The sequence below is a fragment of the Ahaetulla prasina genome, chromosome 3, assembly GCF_028640845.1.
Source record: "Ahaetulla prasina isolate Xishuangbanna chromosome 3, ASM2864084v1, whole genome shotgun sequence".
Taxonomy (NCBI): domain Eukaryota; kingdom Metazoa; phylum Chordata; class Lepidosauria; order Squamata; family Colubridae; genus Ahaetulla; species Ahaetulla prasina.
The window spans coordinates 225,314,654-225,337,740 of record NC_080541.1 but is presented as its reverse complement, the minus strand read 5'-3'; the positions used below and the strand labels follow the sequence as shown (position 1 = coordinate 225,337,740).

Genomic DNA, 23,087 nt, shown 5'->3' with positions numbered 1-23,087 from the left:
AAGAAATTGGGATCGGGATAAAGCCTGCAAGCCTCTGATCTCTGCGTAGGAAACTGACAGCCCCTCACCAGCCTTCCAGCCTCATTTTTTCAACCCTAGAGATCGATGAGAAGGGTACACCACCCTCCAGGAAGAATAACAGAATAGCAGTATAACAGAGCTGGAAGGGACCTTGGAGGTCTTCTAGTCCAACCCCTTGCTCAAGCCTCAAGCCTGAGCCTCTGTGGCTCAGGCTGCTAATGCAGTCTGTTATTAACAACAGCTGCCTGCAATTACTGCAGGTTCTAGTCCCACCAGGCCCAAGGTTGACTCAGCCTTCCATCCTTTATAAGGTAGGTAAAATGAGGACCCAGATTGTTGGGGGCAATAAGTTGACTTTGTATTTAAATATACAAATGGATGAAGACTATTGCTTAACACATTGTAAGCCACCCTGAGTCTTCGGAGAAGGGGTGGGATATAAATGCAAATAAAACAAAACAAAACCAAAACGAAGCAGGAAGCCCTATGCCATTTCAGACAAATGGCTGGCTGTCCAATCTCTTCTTCAAAACTTCCAGTTGATGGAACATTCACAACCTCTGGTGGCAAGCAGTTCCACTGGTTAATTGTTCTCACTGTCAGGAAATTTCTCCTTAGTTCTAGGTCGCTTCTCTCCTTGATTCGTTTCCATCTGTTGCTTCTTGTCCTGCCCTCAGTCAATAGCTTGACTCCGTCTTCTTTGTGGCAGCCCCTGAGATATTGGAAGACTGCTATCATGTCTCCCCTAGTCCTTCTTTTCATTAAACTACACATACTGAGTTCCTGCAACCGTTCTTCATATGTTTTAGCCTCCAGTCCCCTAAACATCTTTGTTGCTCTTCTCTGTGCTCTTTCTAGAGTCTCAACATCTTTTTTATATCGTGGCGACCAAAACTGGATGCCGTATTCCAAGTGTGGCCTTACCAAGGCCTTATAAAGTGGTATTAACACTTCACGTGATCTTGATTCTATCCCTCTGTTTATGGAGCCCAGAACTGTGTTGGCTTTTTTGGCAGCTGCAGCCCACGACTGGCTCATATCTAAATGGTTGTCCACTAGGATTCCAAGATTCCTCTCGCAATTACTACAATTGAGACAGATACGACCTGTTCTATAACTGGAAGACATTCTCCTCCACTATCCTCCATCGTGGTCCTCTGGACCTCCTGTCCATAGTGGAAGCAGGGGGGGGGGCTGCTCAGACAGTGGCCCTTGCCTGATTTGGGAGCTCACAAAGGGGACTGATGTCACCCATTATTACGCCGTTCTTGTGGGAGGGGATGATGAACCACCTTGAGACCTGCGTGGACATGGGTTCATCATGGCCACAGAGATGTCCTTCTAAAGCCAGCACCATGCAGCTATGAAGGAAGTGGTCCAGCCACGAAGGTCCTACTTCTGAGACATCAGAACTATCCAGGTGGGGGTCCTCACCGTGCCCCTTCCGTTTTTTTTTTTTAAAATTACTTTATGCAGCTCCTAGAGAATAAGCATCGTCTCCCTATGTGTGTCTTCTGTTTTCCCAAAGCTCTAGCCCGGGTTTTTAAGACCTATTTTACAGCCAGTTATCACTTCGATTTTGCTAACTGGCCAGTGGAATTTCGATGGGACGAAGCAGGAGGCAGCAGCCTTCCGGCGACTCACAGCGACCATGGCAGATCCCGTAGGCACCCTCCTCAAGGCTGTACCAGGAGCTTGTCCCCCAGAGCTGGGATTTGAGGCAGGTCCTTGTGGACATCGGAGTAGCCAATGGAACCTGATCAGCAATCTGAAACAGTGGCCCAGTCGAGTGGCCAGCTACATCATGGCTCACTCCTTAGGCCGGTGGCTGTTGTACCCGGGATCGGTCTTCCTTTTGAACCAAGCCCTGCTCCCGATCTTGGCCAAAGGTCAAACTCGCCTCTTGCAAGAGTATAACGGGAGACGAGCGAAGCTGGTAGCCCGGGACGGGAATAAGATCGACACCATGTTTGTGGACAGGAGAACCAGGCTCAACATCTCCGGAACAGAACGGGGGAACCGCCTCGTGATCTGCTGCGAGGGGAACGTCAGTTTTTACCAGTGGGGCTGTTTGTTCACCCCTTTGAAGACAGGCTACTCGGTGTTGGGGTGGAACCACCCTGGCTTCGCTGGAAGCACCGGGCAACCTTACCCAAAGAACGATGCCAACGCGGTGGACGTGGTGATGAGGTACGCTATGCTCCGCCTGGGCTTCCGGGTGGAGGACATTGTGATGTACGGGTGGTCCTTAGGGGGTTATTCGGCCACCTGCGCTGCCATGTCCTACCCAACGCTGGGCGCATTAGTTCTGGATGCCACCTTTGATGACCTGCTTCCCTTGGCTCTCAACGTCATGCCCAAGAGTTGGAATAAGCTGGTGGTGAGGACAGTGAAGGAACACTTCAACCTCAACGTAGGGGAACTGCTGTGCAAGTACTGTGGCCCCGTCTTGCTCATTCGCAGGACCAAGGATGAGGTCATCAGCACATGCCCGGTGGGCCTGGAGGACCAGATAGCCAATCTCCGATGCAACAGGGCCAACGAGCTCCTGATCCAGTTGCTGCAGCACCGTTACCCATGCGTCATGTCCCAGGAAGGACTGGAAGCCGCCCACGACTGGCTCATATCTAAATGGTTGTCCACTAGGATTCCAAGATTCCTCTCGCAATTACTACAATTGAGACAGATACGACCTGTTCTATAACTGGAAGACATTCTCCTCCACTATCCTCCATCGTGGTCCTCTGGACCTCCTGTCCATAGTGGAAGCAGGGGGGGGGGCTGCTCAGACAGTGGCCCTTGCCTGATTTGGGAGCTCACAAAGGGGACTGATGTCACCCATTATTACGCCGTTCTTGTGGGAGGGGATGATGAACCACCTTGAGACCTGCGTGGACATGGGTTCATCATGGCCACAGAGATGTCCTTCTAAAGCCAGCACCATGCAGCTATGAAGGAAGTGGTCCAGCCACGAAGGTCCTACTTCTGAGACATCAGAACTATCCAGGTGGGGGTCCTCACCGTGCCCCTTCCGTTTTTTTTTTTAAAAATTACTTTATGCAGCTCCTAGAGAATAAGCATCGTCTCCCTATGTGTGTCTTCTGTTTTCCCAAAGCTCTAGCCCGGGTTTTTAAGACCTATTTTACAGCCAGTTATCACTTCGATTTTGCTAACTGGCCAGTGGAATTTCGATGGGACGAAGCAGGAGGCAGCAGCCTTCCGGCGACTCACAGCGACCATGGCAGATCCCGTAGGCACCCTCCCCTCAAGGCTGTACCAGGAGCTTGTCCCCCAGAGCTGGGATTTGAGGCAGGTCCTTGTGGACATCGGAGTAGCCAATGGAACCTGATCAGCAATCTGAAACAGTGGCCCAGTCGAGTGGCCAGCTACATCATGGCTCACTCCTTAGGCCGGTGGCTGTTGTACCCGGGATCGGTCTTCCTTTTGAACCAAGCCCTGCTCCCGATCTTGGCCAAAGGTCAAACTCGCCTCTTGCAAGAGTATAACGGGAGACGAGCGAAGCTGGTAGCCCGGGACGGGAATAAGATCGACACCATGTTTGTGGACAGGAGAACCAGGCTCAACATCTCCGGAACAGAACGGGGGAACCGCCTCGTGATCTGCTGCGAGGGGAACGTCAGTTTTTACCAGTGGGGCTGTTTGTTCACCCCTTTGAAGACAGGCTACTCGGTGTTGGGTGGAACCACCTGGCTTCGCCGGAAGCACCGGGCAACCTTACCCAAAGAACGATGCCAACGCGGTGGACGTGGTGATGAGGTACGCTATGCTCCGCCTGGGCTTCCGGGTGGAGGACATTGTGATGTACGGGTGGTCCTTAGGGGGTTATTCGGCCACCTGCGCTGCCATGTCCTACCCAACGCTGGGCGCATTAGTTCTGGATGCCACCTTTGATGACCTGCTTCCCTTGGCTCTCAACGTCATGCCCAAGAGTTGGAATAAGCTGGTGGTGAGGACAGTGAAGGAACACTTCAACCTCAACGTAGGGGAACTGCTGTGCAAGTACTGTGGCCCCGTCTTGCTCATTCGCAGGACCAAGGATGAGGTCATCAGCACATGCCCGGTGGGCCTGGAGGACCAGATAGCCAATCTCCGATGCAACAGGGCCAACGAGCTCCTGATCCAGTTGCTGCAGCACCGTTACCCATGCGTCATGTCCCAGGAAGGACTGGAAGCCGTCCATGACTGGCTCAGAGCCTTCAACGCCAAGCAGGAAGCAGCCCTTTACCAACGCTACCAAGTGAACGACGATTGGTGCACCAAGGAGCTTCAGAGCTACAAGTCCATCGTGGGGCTGAAGGACCACTTCCCTTGGCAGGTCGGGAAGTACAGCCAGCACCGAGAAAAACAACAGTTGGCCGTGTTCTTAGCCAGGAAGCATCTGAGGAATGTGGAGGCCACTCACTGGTCTCTTCTGAAGCCCGATGACTTCCAAATGCCATGGCAATTGTAGCAGGAAGAGGGGGAGACGGACACGGAGAAAAGAGGAAGAGACAGACAGACAGACAAAGAGAAGGTCTTGGAGAATCTGATTGTGTGTCTCTGTTGTCTTTGGGTGATGTGCCCTTTTCCCCAAGTAGGATTCCTTCTGTACTGCTGGATCACCCCCATCATCTATGGCAGGACGAAAGCTATGGGCCATATCTTATGGGGCAGCAGGTCCTGTGCAGAGAGTTAGCGTGGGGCCCCAATAATCCAGATTAAACAAGGGCAGGATTGGGTGGATTATCCCAACAGTCACTCCCAAGCAGAACCCTGAAGATGCCTAAGGCACATACAGGTACTGCTCAACTTATGGTGGTCATAAAATGGGGCAAAACTCACTTAACAGCTGTCACTTTTAGCCATGGGAATTTTGGGCTCAATTGTGGTCATAAGTCATGGACTTATCTATTTATATTTTATTGAAAACATTTATGTAGCCTGAAAAGGGTGGTGCGGTGACTCAGTGGTTAAGACGCTGGGCTTCTCAGCTGGAAAACCAGCAGCTCAGGTTTGAGACCCGAGCGCCACAAGATGGGGTGAGCTCCTGTCTTTCCCTTGGCTCCTGCCAACCTAGTCGCCAATCTAGTTCAAAACCATAGAAATGTGAGTAGATAAATAGGTACCCCTTCCGTGAGAAAGTAACAACGCACCATGACCTCAAGCTGGTCACATGACCGCGGAAATGTCTTCGGACAGCGCTGGCTCAATGGCTTTGAAACAGAGGTGAGCAGCAGCACCCCCTATAGTCAGCAATGATTAATGCTGCAATGGTCATAAGTTTCACAACCAAACAAGCTGGCTTCCCACATCCATATACATAAAAGCCACTTACTTTGTAAGTGTCTATGTTTGTGTGTGTGTGTGTGTGTATTCCATGGGCAAAAACAATTAATGCTAGCCAGACTTCGCATCGAACATGAATCGATGGGGCTATCTCAGGGGCTATCTCAGGGGCTATCTCAGGGGCTGCCACAAAGAAGAGGGAGTCGGGCTGTTCTCCAAAGCACCTGAGGGTAGAACAAGAAGCAATGGGTGGAAACTGGTCAAGGAGAGAAGCAACCTAGAACTAAGGAGGAATTTCCTGACAGTCAGAACAATTAATAAGTGGAACGACTTGCCTTCAGAAGTTGTGAATGCTCCAACACTGGAAATTTTTAAGAAAATGTTGGATAACCATCTGACTGAGATGGTGTAGGGTTTCCTGCCTGGGCAGGGGGTTGGACTAGAAGGCCTCCAAGGTCCCTTCCAACTCTGATGTTATGTTATGTTATGTTATGATCTGGGAGACCAAAAGCAATCCATCCAGTGGTGGGTTTCAAATTTTTTTACTACCGGTTCTGTGGGTGTGGCTTGGTGGGCGTGACATGGCTTGCTGGGTGTGGCTTGGTGGGCGTGGCAGGGGAAGGATACTGCAAAATCCCCATTCCCTCCCGATCAGCCACGCCCACAGAACTGTTAGTAAAAAAATTTGGATTTCACCACTGGTTTAAAGCATTAACTTCCCAGGTCACTGTGAAATATTTGCACTCTGGAAGCTTTAATGTTGCATTTACAATACAGATATTTCTTTTTATACTTCCAGGAATGGAAGTGTAGGAATTTAGCACCATCTCCCTCCTAGAAGAATGAAATATTTTAGAAAATATTTAAAAGGCAGAATATATTTCCCTGGATGAGAAATGGAGAAACATGTTTTAAAGACAAAGCAGCTTCCTGACTCCCCCCCCACCTTTGTCAATGGGCCATTAAAGCCTCAGCTAAGCTCACTCATTTCCCCCCACCTTTGTCAATGGGTCAGAGGTAGAAACTCATTCTCCCCACCTTTGTCAATGGGCCATCATCATCTGCAACATAATAGGACCCATCTAGCAACAGAAACTCACCACATGACACCTGGGAAGATTACATCAGCCAGCAAGGCTAGCTAAGACTCCCACCCCCTGGGAGTCTGATAGCCAATTAGGGTACTCTTCCTGTGCCCCAGGAAATTCAAAGCTCAGAGAAAGCATAAAGCCAGGGAGCGCACAGGATCTCATCCCTTTTTTCTGTTCAGGAACTCAAGCCATGTGATCCTGACCACCATTAAACCATCTTTCCAAGCAGTCTCCATGTTTCCAGTGTCTTTGTCCCCACTTGGAACTGAACCCAGATGGATATTTCTTCCAACAGAAGGAAGGAAACTTCTAGAGTAGTAATTGAGGTCTATCTATATTTGTGAAAGCCAAATAACTTTTATTAATATAGACCTTTGCAAACAGAAGTTACAAGCAGCACACGTTTTGTTCCATTGCTAAATCTCCACCGCCAAAACTTCGTCTCTTAATGAGAAATTCCGGGATTGATTGATTTATTTATTCCCATTAATAAGGTTTACAGGCTGGGGAGAAAAAAAAACTTCAGTGTGCTCCGGAAGCCACAACATGGAACGTGATTTTTGGTGCCGCGTGTTCCTACCGCCACTAGAGGGCGATATCCCAAAGGTACTTTTCAAAAGGCAACCGGACTTCGTTTTTTTCTTTGAAAAAGACTGGGGAGGGGAGGGGGTGAATCTCGCATTGGGTCAAAGAGGAGCAGTCTAATCCACGTTCCACACTACTTCTGATTCCCAAGCGCAGCAGTAATATTGATGGATTGATGTCTATAGAGATTCTCAAGTCATCCGACCCGACTTGGTTGCCTTTTGAAAAAGAATAGAATTTTATTTTTTTATTGGCCAAGTGTGATTGGACACACAAGGAATTTGTCTTGGTGCATATGCTCTCAGTGTACATAAAAGAAAAGATACCTTCATCAAGGTACAACATTTACAACACAAATGATGGTCAATATATCAATATAAATCATAAGGATTGCCAGCAACAAAGTTACAGTCATACAGTCATAAGTGGAAAGAGATGGGTGATGGGAATAATGAGAAGATTAATAGTAGTGCAGATTTAGTAAATAGTAAAAGCACCTTTGGGATGGATGGATTGAATTTATATAGCCCCTCACTTATTCTTAGCGGCTCTGGGGCAGCTTACAAATAATAGATTACATATTTAACAGAGTTGGAAGGGACCTTGTAGGTAAGGTGACCAACTTTTTTACCACGAGGAGGACACAAATAAATTGAAGGAAAAAAATACCGTAAATAAAAGAAACATTTTATTCATTGCAACAATAATACAGAATACACTGTAATATGATAAATGCATAATAAAAAACATTTGTAACAATAACATTTTATATTGTAATTATGCTTACATGCCTATTATTATTTAAATGAGTACTTTTCCATTGAATGAATATTTTTGTCAATGTATCATCTTCTAAAAATATATTCGAAATATCTGAACAAGAAATATCCTCCATATTGAATTTTACGGCGAGTGCTGCAGCTAAACATTCAATTTCTCACTTTTCCAAAAATCATTAGCAATTGAATAAATAAAATCAATTATTAAAACTGAAACAATAACATAAGCAAATAAACTTGTAAATAAAATTATACATAATTGGAAATCATTAAATAGATAATGAATTAACAAAAAGTGAATGATTGTGCTCACCTATGTATGATTGAATATTCACTGAGAAAGAAGTGAGTCTAATGTATGCATGTGTGCTGTGTCGTGTTTCGGTAAGAAGTAAACAAAGCCACTTGCGTGCGGCGCACTCTCTCAAAACAATTCTCCTGTGCGGACCGCAGGCGTTTCATAATCGCGTCTCGCCGCAGTGTACCGAGCCTTGACGAATCGTCATGTCAAATATTTATTTATTTATTTATTTATTTATTCGTATTTGTATACCGCCCTATCTCCCGAAGGACTCAGGGCGGTTCACAGGCAAATAAAAACATTTATGTACAAATTAAGATAACCATTAAAAAACTTATTCTAAAAGCCAAATTATTAAAAAATAATATAAATATTAAAACCAATTTAAAACCCCTATAAATTTAAAATCTAGTCCAGTCCTGCACAGATGAATAAATGTGTTTTAAGCTCGCGACGGAAGGTTCGGAAGTCCGGAAGTTGACGGAGTCCTGGGGGGAGTTCGTTCCAGAGGGTGGAAGCCCCCACAGAGAAGGCCCTTCCCCTGGGCGTCGCCAGACAGCATTGCCTAGCTGACGGCACAAATACGTCACAACACATGCAACAGATAGGATCAGCATCGATCGAATACGGAGATTTATAGATTAGTCTTCAAATATCGAAAAGGAGGACATGTAAGAGGACACTTTTCGAGAGAGGACAGAACTCACAAAAGAAGGACTGTCCTCCCTAAAGGAGGACGATTGGTCACCTTATTGTAGGTCATCTAGTCCAGCGGTCTCCAACCTTGGCGACTTTAAGCCTGAAGGACTTCAACTCCCAGAATTCCCCAGCCAGCAAAGCTGGCTGGGGGATTCTGAGAGTTGAAGTCCGCCAGGCTTAAAGTCACTAAGCTTGGAGACCCCTGATCTAGTCCATCATACACATACACACCGCCCAAGCAGGAGACCCTACACCATTTCTGATAAATCCAATCTCTCCTTGAAAGTCTCAAGTACATTTCCTCCAGGGGGGGAGACCTGCATGGGAGACACACACGAAGATGAAATGCTTGCGATAAAAGCCTCGCCTTTTCTTGCTGGTGCTTTGAAGGAAGCCCTCTTCCTCCCAAAAGGGCAGGAATGAAACAGCAAAGCCCCGTCAACCAGCGAAGCTGAAGGAATAGAACAGAATAAAATAAGAACTTCATTGCCACTGTGGAATGTACAGTAATCGGCATACATTAACATGAAATTTCATTGCATACAGCTTTCAAAGAATAGAATAGAATAGAATAGAATAGAATAGAAGAGAATAGAATAGAATAGAATAGAATAGAATAGAATAGAATAGAATAGAATCTTTTTATTGGCCAAGTGTGATTGGACACACAAGGAATTTGTCTTGGTGTATATGCTCTCAGTGTACATAAAAGATACGTTCATCAAGAATCATAAAGTACAACACTTAATGATAGTCATAGGGTACAAATAAGCAATCAGGAAACAACATCAATATAAATTGTAAGGATAGAAGCAACAAAGTTACAGTCATAAGTGGAAGGAGATGGATGATGGGAACGATGAGAAGATTAATAGTAGTACAGATTTAGTCAATAGTTTGACAGTGTTGAGGGAATTATTTGGTTAGCAGAGTGATGGCCTTCGGGAAAAAACTGTTCTTGTGTCTAGTTGTTCTGTTGTACAGTGCTCTATAGCGTCGTTTTGAGGGTAGGAGTTGAAACAGTTTATGTCCAGGATGCGAGGAGTCTGTAAATATTTTCACGGCCCTCTTCTTGATTCGTGCAGTATACAGGTCCTCAATGGAAGGCAGGTTGGTAGCCATTATTTTTTCTGCAGTTCTAATGATCCTCTGAAGTCTGTGTTTTTCTTGTTGGGTTGCAGAACCGAACCAGACAGTTATAGAGGTGCAGATGACAGAGACAGGGTCTCCACCTCTAATACATACTATATAACCGTGACAGAATGAATAAATAAATACAAAATTATGTTATATACCCACATGTATTATATGACACAGAGAAATAAAGTCTGGTTTGAACATATATTATATATACATGTAGATGGCGAGAAAAAAGGACATGACGGTTTCAAAATAAAATCTAAAACAGGGAGTCCTCCACTTCCAGCAGTTCATTTAGTGATGGTTCAAAATTGAAAAAAAGGACTTGACTGTTTTTCACACTTGTGACCGTCGCAGCAGCCCCACGGTCACGTGATCAAAATTCAGATGCTTGACAACCGACTCGTATCTGTGACAGTCGCAGTGGGGTGGGTCACGTGATCCCCTTTTGCGATCTTCCGACAAGTCAATGGGGAAGCCTGATTCACTCAACGACCGTGTTACCAACCGAACAACTTGCAAGGGATTCATTTAACAGCTGGGGCAGGGAAAGTCGTAAAAAAAGGAGCACGCTCGCTTCACAAAGGCTTCATTCAGCAGCATCAATTTCGGGCTCCGTCGGGGTCGTAACCCGAGGACGACCTGCACCCGCCTTCCTTCCTTCCTTCCTTGCCACCCTCTGCTTCCCGCTTCTCAGGAGTCCATCGGGAACCCGAAGTTTGAAACGGTCCTTTTTCTCTACTTCCGCTCTCCCTCCTTACCTCTTGGGGGGGGGGGGAAGAGCAGGGGCGCGCGGCCCGACGCTTCTTGATGACGTCGCCGGAAAAAGGGAGAGTCGGTAGCGTGTGACGTCGCGCCGTCAAGCGAGAAGCTGCCTCGGTGGTTGTTTTCCCCCTCCGCCGTAGCCGCGCAACGGTTCCCGGGCCTGGCCGAGATGGAGAGCGCCAGCCAGGGTAAGGGCCGCCGGGAGGAGCCGGGAAGGGCCGTTCCGGGGCTGGGGGGGTGTTGGGGGCCTTGTCGGGGGGCTGCGGGGCTCCAGACTTTCTCGGAAGGGCCGGGTGGGGGGGGGCGCCTCTCACTTGACTGGCCGCCCCTGCAAGCAGAAATCTAGCAGGTTGGGCTGCGCTTCCAAGGGCGGGGAGGGGGGGGGCTCCGTGTTTGTCTGCGGGGGGTTGGGTGGGGGGGCTCTTCAGTGGTCCAGAATCTCAGAGGGGAAGGACAGGCAGCCCCCCCACCACACTCCCCCAGGGGAAGAACGGTGGGAATTGGGGTCAGGGGGCTCCTCAAGGAGGGGATGAGACCCTGCTGGGAAAGTGGGTGGGTGGGTGGGGGAAGGGGTCTTTATTCCATTGTTTTTATTATTGTAGTTTTTATCATGTTAGTTTTGTTTTGCTTTTTACTATTTTACTTTTTATTAGTTTCCTTTTTGATTTTTTTATTATTTTACTTTGTATTATTTTGCTTTTATTTTACTTTTTTTATTATTTTTGTTTACTTTTTATTAGTTTAATTTTATTATTTTACTTTTTATTTATTTATTTTTATTTATTTATTTATTTATTTAATCACATTTTTATACCGCCCTATCTCCCGAAGGACTCAGGGCGGTTTACAGCCCCGATAAAAATACAAATATAATACAAGATAAAACACTAAATTAAAAAACTTATTTAAATAGGCCAAAATTTCAAAATTACAATTAAAAAATGATACAAACCCCATTAAAATTAAATTTGAAATTAAAATTCTAGTCCAGTCCTGCACAGATAAATAGATGTGTTTTAAGCTCGCGGCGGAAGGTTTGAAGGTCAGGAAGTTGGCGGAGTCCTGGGGGAAGTTCGTTCCAGAGGATGGGAGCCCCCACAGAGAAGGCCCTTCCCCTGGGCGTCGCCAGACGACACTGCCTGGCTGACGGCACCCTGAGGAGTCCCTCTCTGTGAGAGCGCACGGGTCGGTGCATTTTATCATTTTGCTTTTTATTAGTTTACTTTTATTTTACTTTTTATTATTTTACTTTTTATTTTGCTTTTTATTTACTTTTTATTAGTTTACTTTAATTTTATTATTTTACTTTTTATTATTTTACTTTTTATTATTATGCTTTTTATCAGTTTGCTTTTTATTATTTTACTTTTTATTTACTTTTTATCATTTTACTTTAATTTTATGATTTTACTTTTTATCATTTTACTTTAATTTTATGATTTTACTTTATTTTTTTTTATAATTTTTTATTTTATTGATTTATTTTATTTTATTCTTTTGCTTTTGTTATTTTATTATTTCATTTACTTTGTTTTTTATTTTACTTTTATTATTATTTCATGACTGTTATTATTTTTGTTATGTCCTTTTTGTTATTTACTTTCATTGTTTCATTTCATATTTTATTATTATTTTAATTTCACTTTATTTTTTATTATATTTTATTTTACTGTGATTTATTTTATTGTTTTTTACTTTTGTTCTTTTATTTCATTTCACTGTTTTTTGTTATTTACTTTTTATTATTTACTTTCATTATTTTATTTCATTTTTATTTTACTTTTATCGATTTTTTTTTAATTTTCTTTATTCTTTTACTTTTATTGATTTATTTATATTTTTTATTCTTTTACTTTTTATTAAATTTATTTTATTCTTTCACTTTTATTTTATTATTTTGCTTTTGGTAGCCTTTGGGGATGATCCTTCCCGCAGTCCGTTCCCCCCCCCCCCCCGCCCCGCCCCCAGGAGGATTGTAGGAAGTGAATCCCAGAACTGGATCTCCAGCTAGTGCAAGGAGAAGCGGAGTAGGGGGGCCCCAGGGTTTGTTTGACCCTCACCCCTTCAAAGCCAGTGTGGAGCACTGGAGAAGCTTCGGGATGGAAGCCTAGAGACCTGGAGGAGGCCTTGGGATTAGGAGCAGCTGGTTGGGCGGGTTTGGCCAGGCCAGGCTGTCTTTAGAAGTGGGAGGGAGGGAAGGGTACAAGGGGAGTCTGAACTCAGGGTTTACTAAGGGTTAGGAAGGCCTGCCTGGAAGGGGAGGGGGAAGCTGGGTCTGGTTTGGGGCTGTGTGGAAGATTGCAGTCTTGGGAGAAGGGTCAGCTTTTGCAATTTGGAGGGTCTGTTTCCCCCCCTCCCCAATTATTTGCCAGATAATTCGATGGTTTGATAGTTTACAGCTGCCTTTTTTAAAAAAAAAAAAAACTTGGTGAGTTGAAGATGGGTGGACTTCAACTCCCAGAATTGCCCAAAACCAGCTATTCAGGCTGGAGAATTCTGGGAGTTGAAGTCCACACATCTTAAAAAGTTGAGAAACACTGTTTCTCAAGGCACAATCTAATTGGGTCTGGACCACTCCAGCTTCTTCACATCCAGTGTAAAACAGGTGAAATTACCCCAAAGTGGGTAAAAATGTTTATTTGGTCGATCCCATTACCCAGTAGTAATATTTACACTGCTTTAAACCAATGCTTCTTAACCTTTTTTTTTTTTAAAGGAAAGGGCCCACAGCTAAACTGATGCTACATCCTCTTTCAATTTGTCAGTGAATTCTGCAAGAGATTTATATCAGGGGTCTCCAACCTTGGCAACTTGAAGACTTGTGGACTTCAATTCCCAGAATTCCTCAGCCAGCTTAGCTTAGCTGGCTGAGGAATTCTGGGAATTGAAGTCCACAAGTCTTCAAGTTGCCATGGTTGGAGGCCCCTGATTTATATGATACCTGATTCAGACCTCGGTCCTTTTACCCAATCCTATCTGGCTTTGGCCAAATTTCGGAGGAACCCTGGGGTAGATCTTGCAACCCAGTTCAACTGCGCGGTCAATATCCTTTCTTCCCCCATATACCCCAAGGAAGGAAAGGTCTCCTGGCGGCCCCTGAATTCCTCCTTTACTTTGTTTCTTTAAAAGTTATTTTTAATCAGAAAGAACAAAAACAGGGAAGGCAATGTGTGTTAAAACCCAAGCGCTTCTTCTCTTATTGGAAAAAAAAAAGAAGGAAAAATAGAAGGTAATCTAGAGCTGTGTTTTTTAATCAACCTTAAGCCACTTTAAAATGGACGAACTACAAATCCCAGGCTTCAGACAAGCAAAAACAATTCGGGGGGGGGAGAACAGATTCCTTAAAAGGCTGCATGATTCGCTTAACAGCTGCAGTGATTCACTTAACGACAAAGCGGCCGTGGTGGCTCAGGCTGTAAGATAGCCTGTTATTAAAACACAGCAGCCTGCAATTACTGCAGGCTCGAATCCCACCAGGCCCAAGGTTGACTCAGCCTTCCATCCTTTATAAGGTAGGTAAAATGAGGACCCAGATTGTTGGGGGGGCAATAAGTTGACTTTGTAAATATACAAATAGACTGAGACTATTGCCTTACACACTGTAAGCCGCCCTGAGTCTTCGGAGAAGGGCAGGATATAAATGTAAATAAATTAAAAAAAAAGCAAAAAAGGGTTATAGGATGAGGTGCTTCCTTAAGAATTGCCTTGCTTAGCAGCACAAATTTTGGGCTCATTTTTGGTCATATGTTGAGGACTAGCTGTAACCCCCTTGAAGTATCCTAGGGAACTGCTGACTTCAAGTGCAGGATGCGAAACCGCCAGACAAGTACGCCTCTGTTCCACACAACTTTTGAGTTGTTTTCTAAGGCCGCCTAAGGTTGGTTTTTTCCTCCTGTTACAGTAGCAGCTGTGTTTTTAGACGGTGTGGGCGTCTCTGTGTCCTTGTGTATATTGAATGTGCAGCTGTTCTCTGCCCACCTCTGTACGAAGAGTCTGTGTACTGTATTAAAGAGATAGTAACTGTCTCAAGGGCTCAGGGGCCAGGACGTTGAGCTTGTTGATCGAAAGGTCAGCAGCTCAGTGGTTCGAATCCCTAGTGCTGCCGTACAACGGGGTGAGCTCCCATTACTTGTCCCAGCTTCTGCCAACCTAGCAGTTTCGAAAGCACGTAAAAATGCAAGTAGAAAAAATAGGGACCACCTTTGGTGGGAAGGGAACAGCGTTCCGTGCGCCTTTGGCGTTGAGTCATGCCGGCCACATGACCCCGGAGACATCTTCGGATAGCACTGGCTCTTCGGCTTTGAAACGGAGATGAGCATCGCCCCCCTAGGGTCGGCAGTGACTAGCACGTATGTGCGAGGGGAACCTTTACCTTGACCTAACTGTCTCAGACCCCAAAAGTTGAGAAAAATCTTTTTGATTTGCTCTGATACCAGTCCAGGGGTCTCCAACCTTGGCCACTTGAAGACTTGTGGAGCAAAGCTGGCTGAGGAATTCTGGGAGTTGAAGTCCACAAGTCTTAACGTGGCCAAGGTTGGAGACCTCTGAGTTAGACCACTGTTCCTCAACCTTGGCACCTTTAAGCTGTGTGGACTTCAATTCCCAGAATCCCCAGCCAGCCATGACTTCCCCCCCCCCAAGGCAATGCAACCATCATAAATATGAACTAGTTGCCAGGTGTCCAGATTTTGATCACATGACCCTGGGGATGCTGCCACGGTCGTACGTGTAGAAAACGGGCACAAGTCACATTTCTCAGCGCCGTTGTAACTTTGGTCACTGAAGGAACCGCTGTAAGTCGAGGACTACCTTTCATGTCCATGTGTAAGCATGAATTATGAAGCACAGAAAGACGAAACACCCATCAGGCAGGTATAGCCTGGTGCCACTTACTATGTCTCCAATGGGGGGGGGGGGCGGGAAATTGTAAGATGGGTGGCCAATAAATTTTACAAATGCATAAATATATATTTGTGCCTCGGGGTTGAACTGGGAGATCTTTGGTGCTCCCTGAGTTGGTTGTTTCCTTGCAAACAAGTTTCATTGCTCAATTAGGTACCCAGCTCCTGCAGCGAACGATACGCCAATTAAGGACCTGCAGTACTAGCTCAGATAAGCAATCGAAGGATAAACAGCCTAATCAAGGAACCACTGAGAACACTCCCACCAAAACTGGCAGGGCAAACTGCCTGCATAGCAACGAGAGCAAAACCCCACTCCCTTCTAGCACTGATGATGTTGCCTAGTTTGGTAATGAAACGTCTGCAAGAATAGAAACTCAGAGGGCACCAAGGACCCGAGTTTACTACGTCTCCCTGACTTGTACCCCACCTGGCAACGGGTGCTTGTCTTGAATTGCTGTTGAAAATGCCCGTGCGTCCAGGCTGTGCTGCAACCCACCGAATAAATCACGCCCGCAGCCTCTGCTAAAGGTCTCATCCCCCGTGCTGAATAACAAAGAGTTGGAAGGGACCCTGGAGGTCTTCTAGTCCAGCCCTCCCTGCTCAAGCAGGAGATCCTATACCGTTTCAGAGAAACGACGGTCCGGTCTCTTCTTGAAAATCTCCAGGGCTGGAGCAGTCACAACTCCTGGAGGCAAATTTAATTTAATTTAATTTAATTTATTTACATTTATACCCCGCCCTTCTCCGAAGACTCAGGGCGGCTTACACTATGTTAAGCAATAGTCTTCATCCATTTGTATATTATATACAAAGTCAACTTATTGCCCCCCCCAACAATCTGGGTCCTCATTTTACCTACCTTATAAAGGATGGAAGGCTGAGTCAACCTTGGGCCTGGTGGAGCTTGAACCTGCAGTAATTGCAAGCAGCTGTGTTAATAACAGACTGTTTAGCAGTCTGCACCACTCAAGGACCATTCCATTGATGAACTGTTCTCATTGCTAGGAAATTTCTCCTTAGTTCTAGGTTGCTTCCCTCCTCGGTGAGCTTCCATCCGTCGCTTCTTATCCTTCGCTTCTGGTGGTTCCATCCATTGTTTCTCGTGCTTTGGAAAAGTTCTTTATGATGTTTTATCCTCCGGGCCCCTAATTGTCTTCGTTGCTCTTACTTTGTTGGGGGTGTTCCTTAGAACCCTGACATTCTGCAGTCTTTCTCGAGCAGGGGTCTCCAAACTTGGCAACTTTAAGACTTGTGGACTTCAACTCCCAGAATTCCTCAGCCAGCAAAGCCTTAAAAGTCCACAAGTCTTAAAGTTGCCAAGTTTGGAGATCCCTGCTCTAGAGCAGGGGGTCACCAACCTATTTTTTATTTATTTATTTATTTACATTTATATCCCGCCCTTCTCTGAAGACTCAGGGCGGCTTACAGTGTATAAGGCATATTTGACCTCAGGGACCATTAAATTCATAATTTTAAATCCCGCGGACCACTAATATGATCTGCCTAATGACCGGCTGGGTGGGCATGACTGGTTGGTCATGTGACTGAGTGGGTGTGGCCAACTCGATGTCACTCACATTGAGAGGTGCCTCGCCGGCCCCTACTCGGCCCTTCCCTCCCAGCCACTCCTCTCCTGCCCGCCCGGGCTCCTTAGGGCCTCAACAGGAAGCAGTTGCTAGAGCTAAGCAGCCACCACGAGAAAGAGTTGGCAAATTGGATCTGACCGAGAAGGAGGCTCAGTAGAAGCACCTCACTGAGGACTAGGAGCATAGGTTTTCCAAGCAGAGGGAGTGCAAGGCCAGGAGCCTGGAGGCTCAGCGGGCTGAGATGGTCAGCCAGTTCTAGGCTGGCAGACCCACTGGAACAAAACTCTCCGGCTCTTTGTCACCAGCGGCGCTTCCCTGCAGCCTTCAACCAAACCACGGCACCAGGAGGCTGAAGCGGACCCCAAGTCAGAATTTCTGCCCGCCTCCGACCCACACAAAACACCCCGAAGGGAGAGACTCTCTGCAGCAACACAAACATTCATTGCACATATCCGGCCCAGGGACCGTAGTATGAGGACCCTTGATTTAGTGCAATATAAAAAATGCAAATAATTTTTCTATGGACCTCCAAAATTTTCTCACGGACCACCATCTGGTGACCGCTGCTCTAGAGTCTCAACGTCTTTTTTTTTTAATATTGTGACCAAAGCCAGATGCAGTATTGCAAGTGTGGCCGTGAAAGCAGATATCGCATCTTTACTGTCGAAGTGGGTTTATGGCAGGGGTCTCCAACCTTGGCCACTTTAAGCCTGGAGGACTTCAACTCCCAGAATGCCCCAGCCAGCTTTGCTGGCTGGGGAATTCTGGGAGTTGAAGTCCGCCAGGCTTAAAGTGGCCAAGGTTGGAGACCCCTGGTTTATGGGGTGTGCGACTGGGGGGTAGCTGCTTGCGGGTCTCGAAACCCACGTGCCCTGCCACTAACCCGCTGGACCAGTCTTTCATTTGACTTCTTCTCTCCCTCTTTTCTCTGCTTGACTAACCCTCTTGCCTTTTTTTCCTTTCTCGGCCTGTCCTTTTCCCTCCCTTTGCTTCTTGTCCGTGACAGATATCAACCTTAACTCTCCCAACAAAGGTCTCCTGTCCGATTCCATGACCGATGTGCCCGTGGACAACCCCAGCGCCTCTGCCATGGCTGCTCCGTCGAGGACCTTGCCCTACAATGGTCTCACCGAAGCCGAGGAAGAAGAGCTCAGGGCTGAGCTGGCCAAGGTAAAAGTTGCCTTCCATCCGCTCTTCGATGCTTGCTCAGTCTCAACCATCTCGTTCGGTGTGGTGGAGCCAGTTTGGTGTAGTGCAGGGGTAGTCAACCTTTTTATACCTACCGCCCACTTTTGTATCTCTGTTAGTAGTAAAAATTTCTAACCGCCCACCGGTTCCACTTAATGCTCCGTGTATCATCGTCTGCTCATGCCTCTCGCGCATCGTGGATTGGATTGGGGGTGGCGCCGGCTACCAGCTCTGCTTGTCTGTTACACCTGGTTGGTGTGGGAGGAGATGCACGAACTATTCTGGGATGAGGCTCTTTTTGTTTGCGGTCGCACTATAGCGCCATTTAGTTTCACTTACGTAACGTGAACTAAACTTATACGCGGGCGATACAAATATAGTATATTTTCAGAACTTTAAATTGTCACGGGGAATTTTATGAAAACCTAATGAAAATGTTTTTAAATAACGCTATGAAAGTTTTTTAAAAAGTCAAATTAAAAAAAAAAGGAAAGTGCTTCAGTATCGGACAAAACCCCTACCGCCCACCATGAAAGCTGGAACGCCCACTAGTGGGCGGTAGGGACCAGGTTGACTATTACTGGTCTAGTGGTTAAGGTCCCAGGCTAGAAACCAAGGAGTTCTAGTCCCGCCTTAGACGTGAAAGCCAGCTAAACGGGCCAATCACCACGATAAGATCTAGTCATGGTTTAGGCATGAAAGCCAGCTGGGTGACTTTGGGCTAATCGCCAGGAGAGGGTGAGTTCTAGTCCTGGATTAGGCATGAAAGCCGGCAGGGTAATTTTAAGCCAATCCCCAGGAGATGGTGAGTTCTAGTTCTGGATTAGACATGAAAGTTGGTGGGTGAATTTGGGCCAATCCCCAGGAGATGGTGAGTTCTAATTCTGGTATGGCATGAAAGCTGGCTGGATGAATTTGGGCCAGTCATTCCCTCTCAACCCAACTCGCCTCACAGGGTTGTTGTGGGGAAAACCGGAGGAAGAAAGAGTGTTATTTATGTTTGCCAACCTTTAGTTATTTGTAAAAGCAATAAAGATGAGATAAAACTCTGATCAATAAACTAAACATTTAGGCTTATCTCTTCTACTTTCCCCCACTCCTAAGCAATTTATTTTTTATTCAAGCGCTTTGCATGAGTCACTTCATAATTTTTAGAATACTCTCTGGCTTCGTTGATAATGTTCCTACAGCCATTATTAGGTAAGCTAGACCAGTATTTCTCAACTTCGCCAGCATTTGGAGGTGTGGACTTCAACTCCCAGAATTCTCCAGGCAGAAGGTAAACACCGGGACATTTAGGGATCTGGAGCTCTAATGCTGTAGGGCCCAGCTGTCAGTCATCTTCCCTGCCTCATCTGTTTTACAACAGGGTAGGAAATTGCTATGCTGCAAAACACCATTCGGCAGCATCATTTTTATTTGCAAGGTTTGCTTAGGTTATCTAAAGGTTTCCCGAAAGCAGCATGGTGGCTTAGAGGTGAAGACGCCCGCCTCCCACTCAGAAGGCTGAGAGTTCAATTCTAGGCAGCGATAGACGTTCCTCTGTCAGGGTGCAAAAAGAAAATATTTGCTGTGAACTCCACGTAGGCGTCAGGAAGGGCAGTCAGCCAGTAAATGCTCAACTACACTTAATTGCCCTGACCCCACTCTGAAGCAAGGGATTATTACAGGGTTGTAAAAAGATTTAAAAAAAAAACACGATTTCCCAAGTAGGATATACGGAGGGGCATTTTGTGAATGGCTACATTCTTCATCGTAGTTATATAGAGTAAAGTATTTTCCGTGGTAGTCTGTGAATGATCTTAAATTTTCAAAACACACCTTAAAATGTTTACTGCGGTGTTTTCAACCTTGCTAACTTTTAAGATGGGTGGACTTCAACTCCCAGAATTCTCTGGCTGGCTGGGGAATTTTGGGAGCGGAAGTCCACCCATTTTAAAATGGACAAGGTTGAGAAACCCTGCCTAACACATCAGTTGCATTCATGCAACGTGCCTTGCTTCCCGAACAGGTGTGCCCTGTCCCTCAGGTAACTAATTAACCCAAAGAACTGAATTTGCATTTCAGGTAAACTCTTTTAAAATGACTTTTAAGTTTAATGCTGATCAAGGCCAGGAAGTCCCAGGAATTTTATTTTATTTTTTTTATTTATTTGCATTTATATCCCGCCCTTCTCCGAAGACTCAGGGTGGCTTACACTATGTTAGCAATAGTCTTCATTCTATTTAGAATAGAATTTTTTTTTTTATTGGCCAAGTGTGATTGGACACACAAGGAATTTGTCTTGGTGCATATGCTCTCAGTGTACATAAAAGAAAAGATACGTTCATCAAGGTACAACATTTACAACACAATTGATGATCAATATATCAATATAAATCATAGGGATTGCCAGCAACAAGTTATAGTCATACAGTCATAAGTGGAAAGAGATTGGTAATGGGAACTATGAAACGATTAATAGTAATGCAGATTCAGTAAATAGTCTGAAAGTGTTGAGGGAATTATTTGTTTAGCAGAGTGATGGCCTTCGGGAAAAAACTGTTCTTGTGTCTAGTTGTTCTGGTGTGCAGTGCTCTATAGCGTCGTTTTGAGGGTAGGAGTTGAAACAGTTTATGTCCAGGATGTGAGGGATCTGCAAATATTTTCACGGCCCTCTTCTTGATTCGTGCAGTATACAGGTCCTCAATGGAAGGCAAGTTGGTAGCGATTATTTTTTCTGCAGTTCTAATGATCCTCTGAAGTCTGTGTTTTTCTTGTTGGGTTGCAGAACTGAACCAGACAGTTATAGAGGTGCAAATGACAGACTCAATAATTCCTCTGTAGAACTGAATCAGCAGCTCCTTGGGCAGTTTGAGCTTCCTGAGTTGGCGCAGAAAGAACATTCTTTGTTGTCCTTTTTTAATGATGTTTTTGATGTTAGCTGTCCATTTGAGATCTTTATATTGAGATATTTATATTGAGATATTTATATACAAAGTCAACTTATTGCCCCCAACAATCCGGGTCCTCATTTTACCTATCTTATAAAGGATGGAAGGCTGAGTCAACCTTGGGCCTGGTGGGACTTGAACCTGCAGTAATTGCAGGCAGATGCTGTTAATAACAGACTGCATTAGCAGTCTGAGCCACAGAGGCCCCACAGAGGAATGCAGCTGGTGAATCGATCTGACCTGTTTAAGCATGTTGTGCGATCCAGCAGGGCTAAAATATCTGACGTTTTGGTGTTCTAAATATGTCCATAAAGTTGCCTGTTAAGGTGATGCTTTTCTTGAAGAAAATATGGAATTTATTCCTTATCATTTATGGTGAACTGCGGACAGTGTAAAGCAGACAGGAAACAAGACTAGAGGAGCATATTCTACCGCAGTGCTGGGCGAACGTTTTCGGCACCGAGTGCGGAAATGGGAGCCTGCGCATCAGGGGTGAAATCTAATTTTTTTTCCAACTGGTTCTGTGGGTGTGGCTTAATTGGTGGGTGTGGCTTGGTGGTCAGATGACTGGTCAGGCATGGCCAATAACAATAAATAATAAAAATAATAAACGAAGTATACAAAACAATAAGAGGTACTGAAAACCAACTTTCACACTTTACACACACACAACACAACACAACTGACTCACACACAATGTAAAAGCAGCTGCACCTCACCCAATCTGGCTTCCAGCCCATTTCTGTTCGATTCTTTCAGAGTCACTGTGAGATTTTTGACCAAAACATTTCTTTTTTCTAATTAGGAAACATACCAGGCTTGCTTTAGTCTAGCAGAGCCATACCGGTCTACTTGCCTTTTTTGGGGAGTGTACCGGTTTACCTTCTTTAAAAATAGAGGCACCGGTCTCCTAATTGTCTTTTTTTTGGGAGCGCACCAGTCTACCTTCTTTAAAAATAGAGGCACCGGTCTACTAGGCGCCTACAGCACTGATCAGCTGTAGTGCGGCCCTTTGAAGCGCCGCGGCAGTCATTTAAGGCCGTTTGCAGCTATATCACCACCAAGAGCTTCAGGGGCAGAGAAGAGGAACAGCGAGGCATGGGCGGTGGGAGGGGATTCGCGCAATCCGGTCCGAACCAGGAGCATTTCACCCCTGGCGCGCATGTCGGGGAGCGCTGGAAAACAGAAGAGCAGCTTCTCGATGTGCATGCGCGGGAGCGCTGGAAACTGGAAGAACAGTTCCCAGGAGCGCATGTGCATGTCGGAAAGCTTAGCTTCTGGTTTTTGGGGTATGCGTAAGCGCTGGTCACCTAGTCTTTCAGTTTCTGGCGCTCCTGCGCACGCAAAGACCAGTGCGCCGGAACTTGGAAGAGCAATGGGCAACGGCTGGCATGCCCGGAGAAATGGCTCTGCGTGCCACTTCCAGCACACGTGATATAGGTCCCCTATCACGGTTCTACTGTATTGTACAGTAGAACATTCATTTAGTGACCATTCTAATTTAAAGCAGCATTAAAAAAAAGGTGACTCTCGACAGTTTTTCACCTGACCCTTTTACGATTCCCGTGGTCACGTGATCAAAATTTGGGCGCGTGGCAACTGTCCCTGTCCTGGGGGGGGGGTGTCACGTGATCGCTATTTGTGACTCTCCCAATGAAATTCCGACCAGCCCAGTCCTTGAGGAAACCAGAGTCACTTAACGACTGAATTGATTCACTGAACCGCTGCAGTGATTCACTTAACAAAAGGTCCCGAAATAGGGGAAAACGTAACGACGGCCTTGCTTAGCAATGGAAATTTGGGGCTCCG

At 45.7% G+C, this 23,087-nt stretch overlaps 3 protein-coding genes across 7 annotated transcripts in view; all 3 read left to right on the top strand.

Annotated features, from left to right (window-relative positions):
• Positions 1-1,524: 1,524 nt before the first annotated feature.
• Positions 1,525-2,725, top strand: LOC131195090 (protein ABHD16B-like). Its single transcript, XM_058176718.1, is given in 2 exon segments — positions 1,525-1,694; positions 1,696-2,725. Coding segments are annotated over 2 exon segments (1,200 nt in total).
• A 386-nt stretch (positions 2,726-3,111) lies between these two features.
• Positions 3,112-4,492, top strand: LOC131195806 (protein ABHD16B-like). Its single transcript, XM_058178034.1, is given in 2 exon segments — positions 3,112-3,719; positions 3,721-4,492. Coding segments are annotated over 2 exon segments (1,380 nt in total).
• Positions 4,493-10,701: 6,209 nt separating this feature from the next.
• TPD52L2 (TPD52 like 2) overlaps positions 10,702-23,087 on the top strand; it is a 46,036-nt gene continuing 33,650 nt past the window's right edge. For 2 of the 5 annotated variants that reach the window (XM_058178040.1, XM_058178036.1), the window contains exons 1-2: positions 10,719-10,855; positions 18,164-18,327. In XM_058178040.1, the coding sequence (XP_058034023.1) occupies positions 10,837-10,855; positions 18,164-18,327 (183 nt within the window). In that variant the 5' untranslated portion in view covers positions 10,719-10,836. Of the gene's footprint in view, positions 10,856-18,163; positions 18,328-23,087 lie in introns of all 5 variants that reach the window. The other 3 variants (XM_058178037.1, XM_058178041.1, XM_058178039.1) reach the window with 3 other exon arrangements.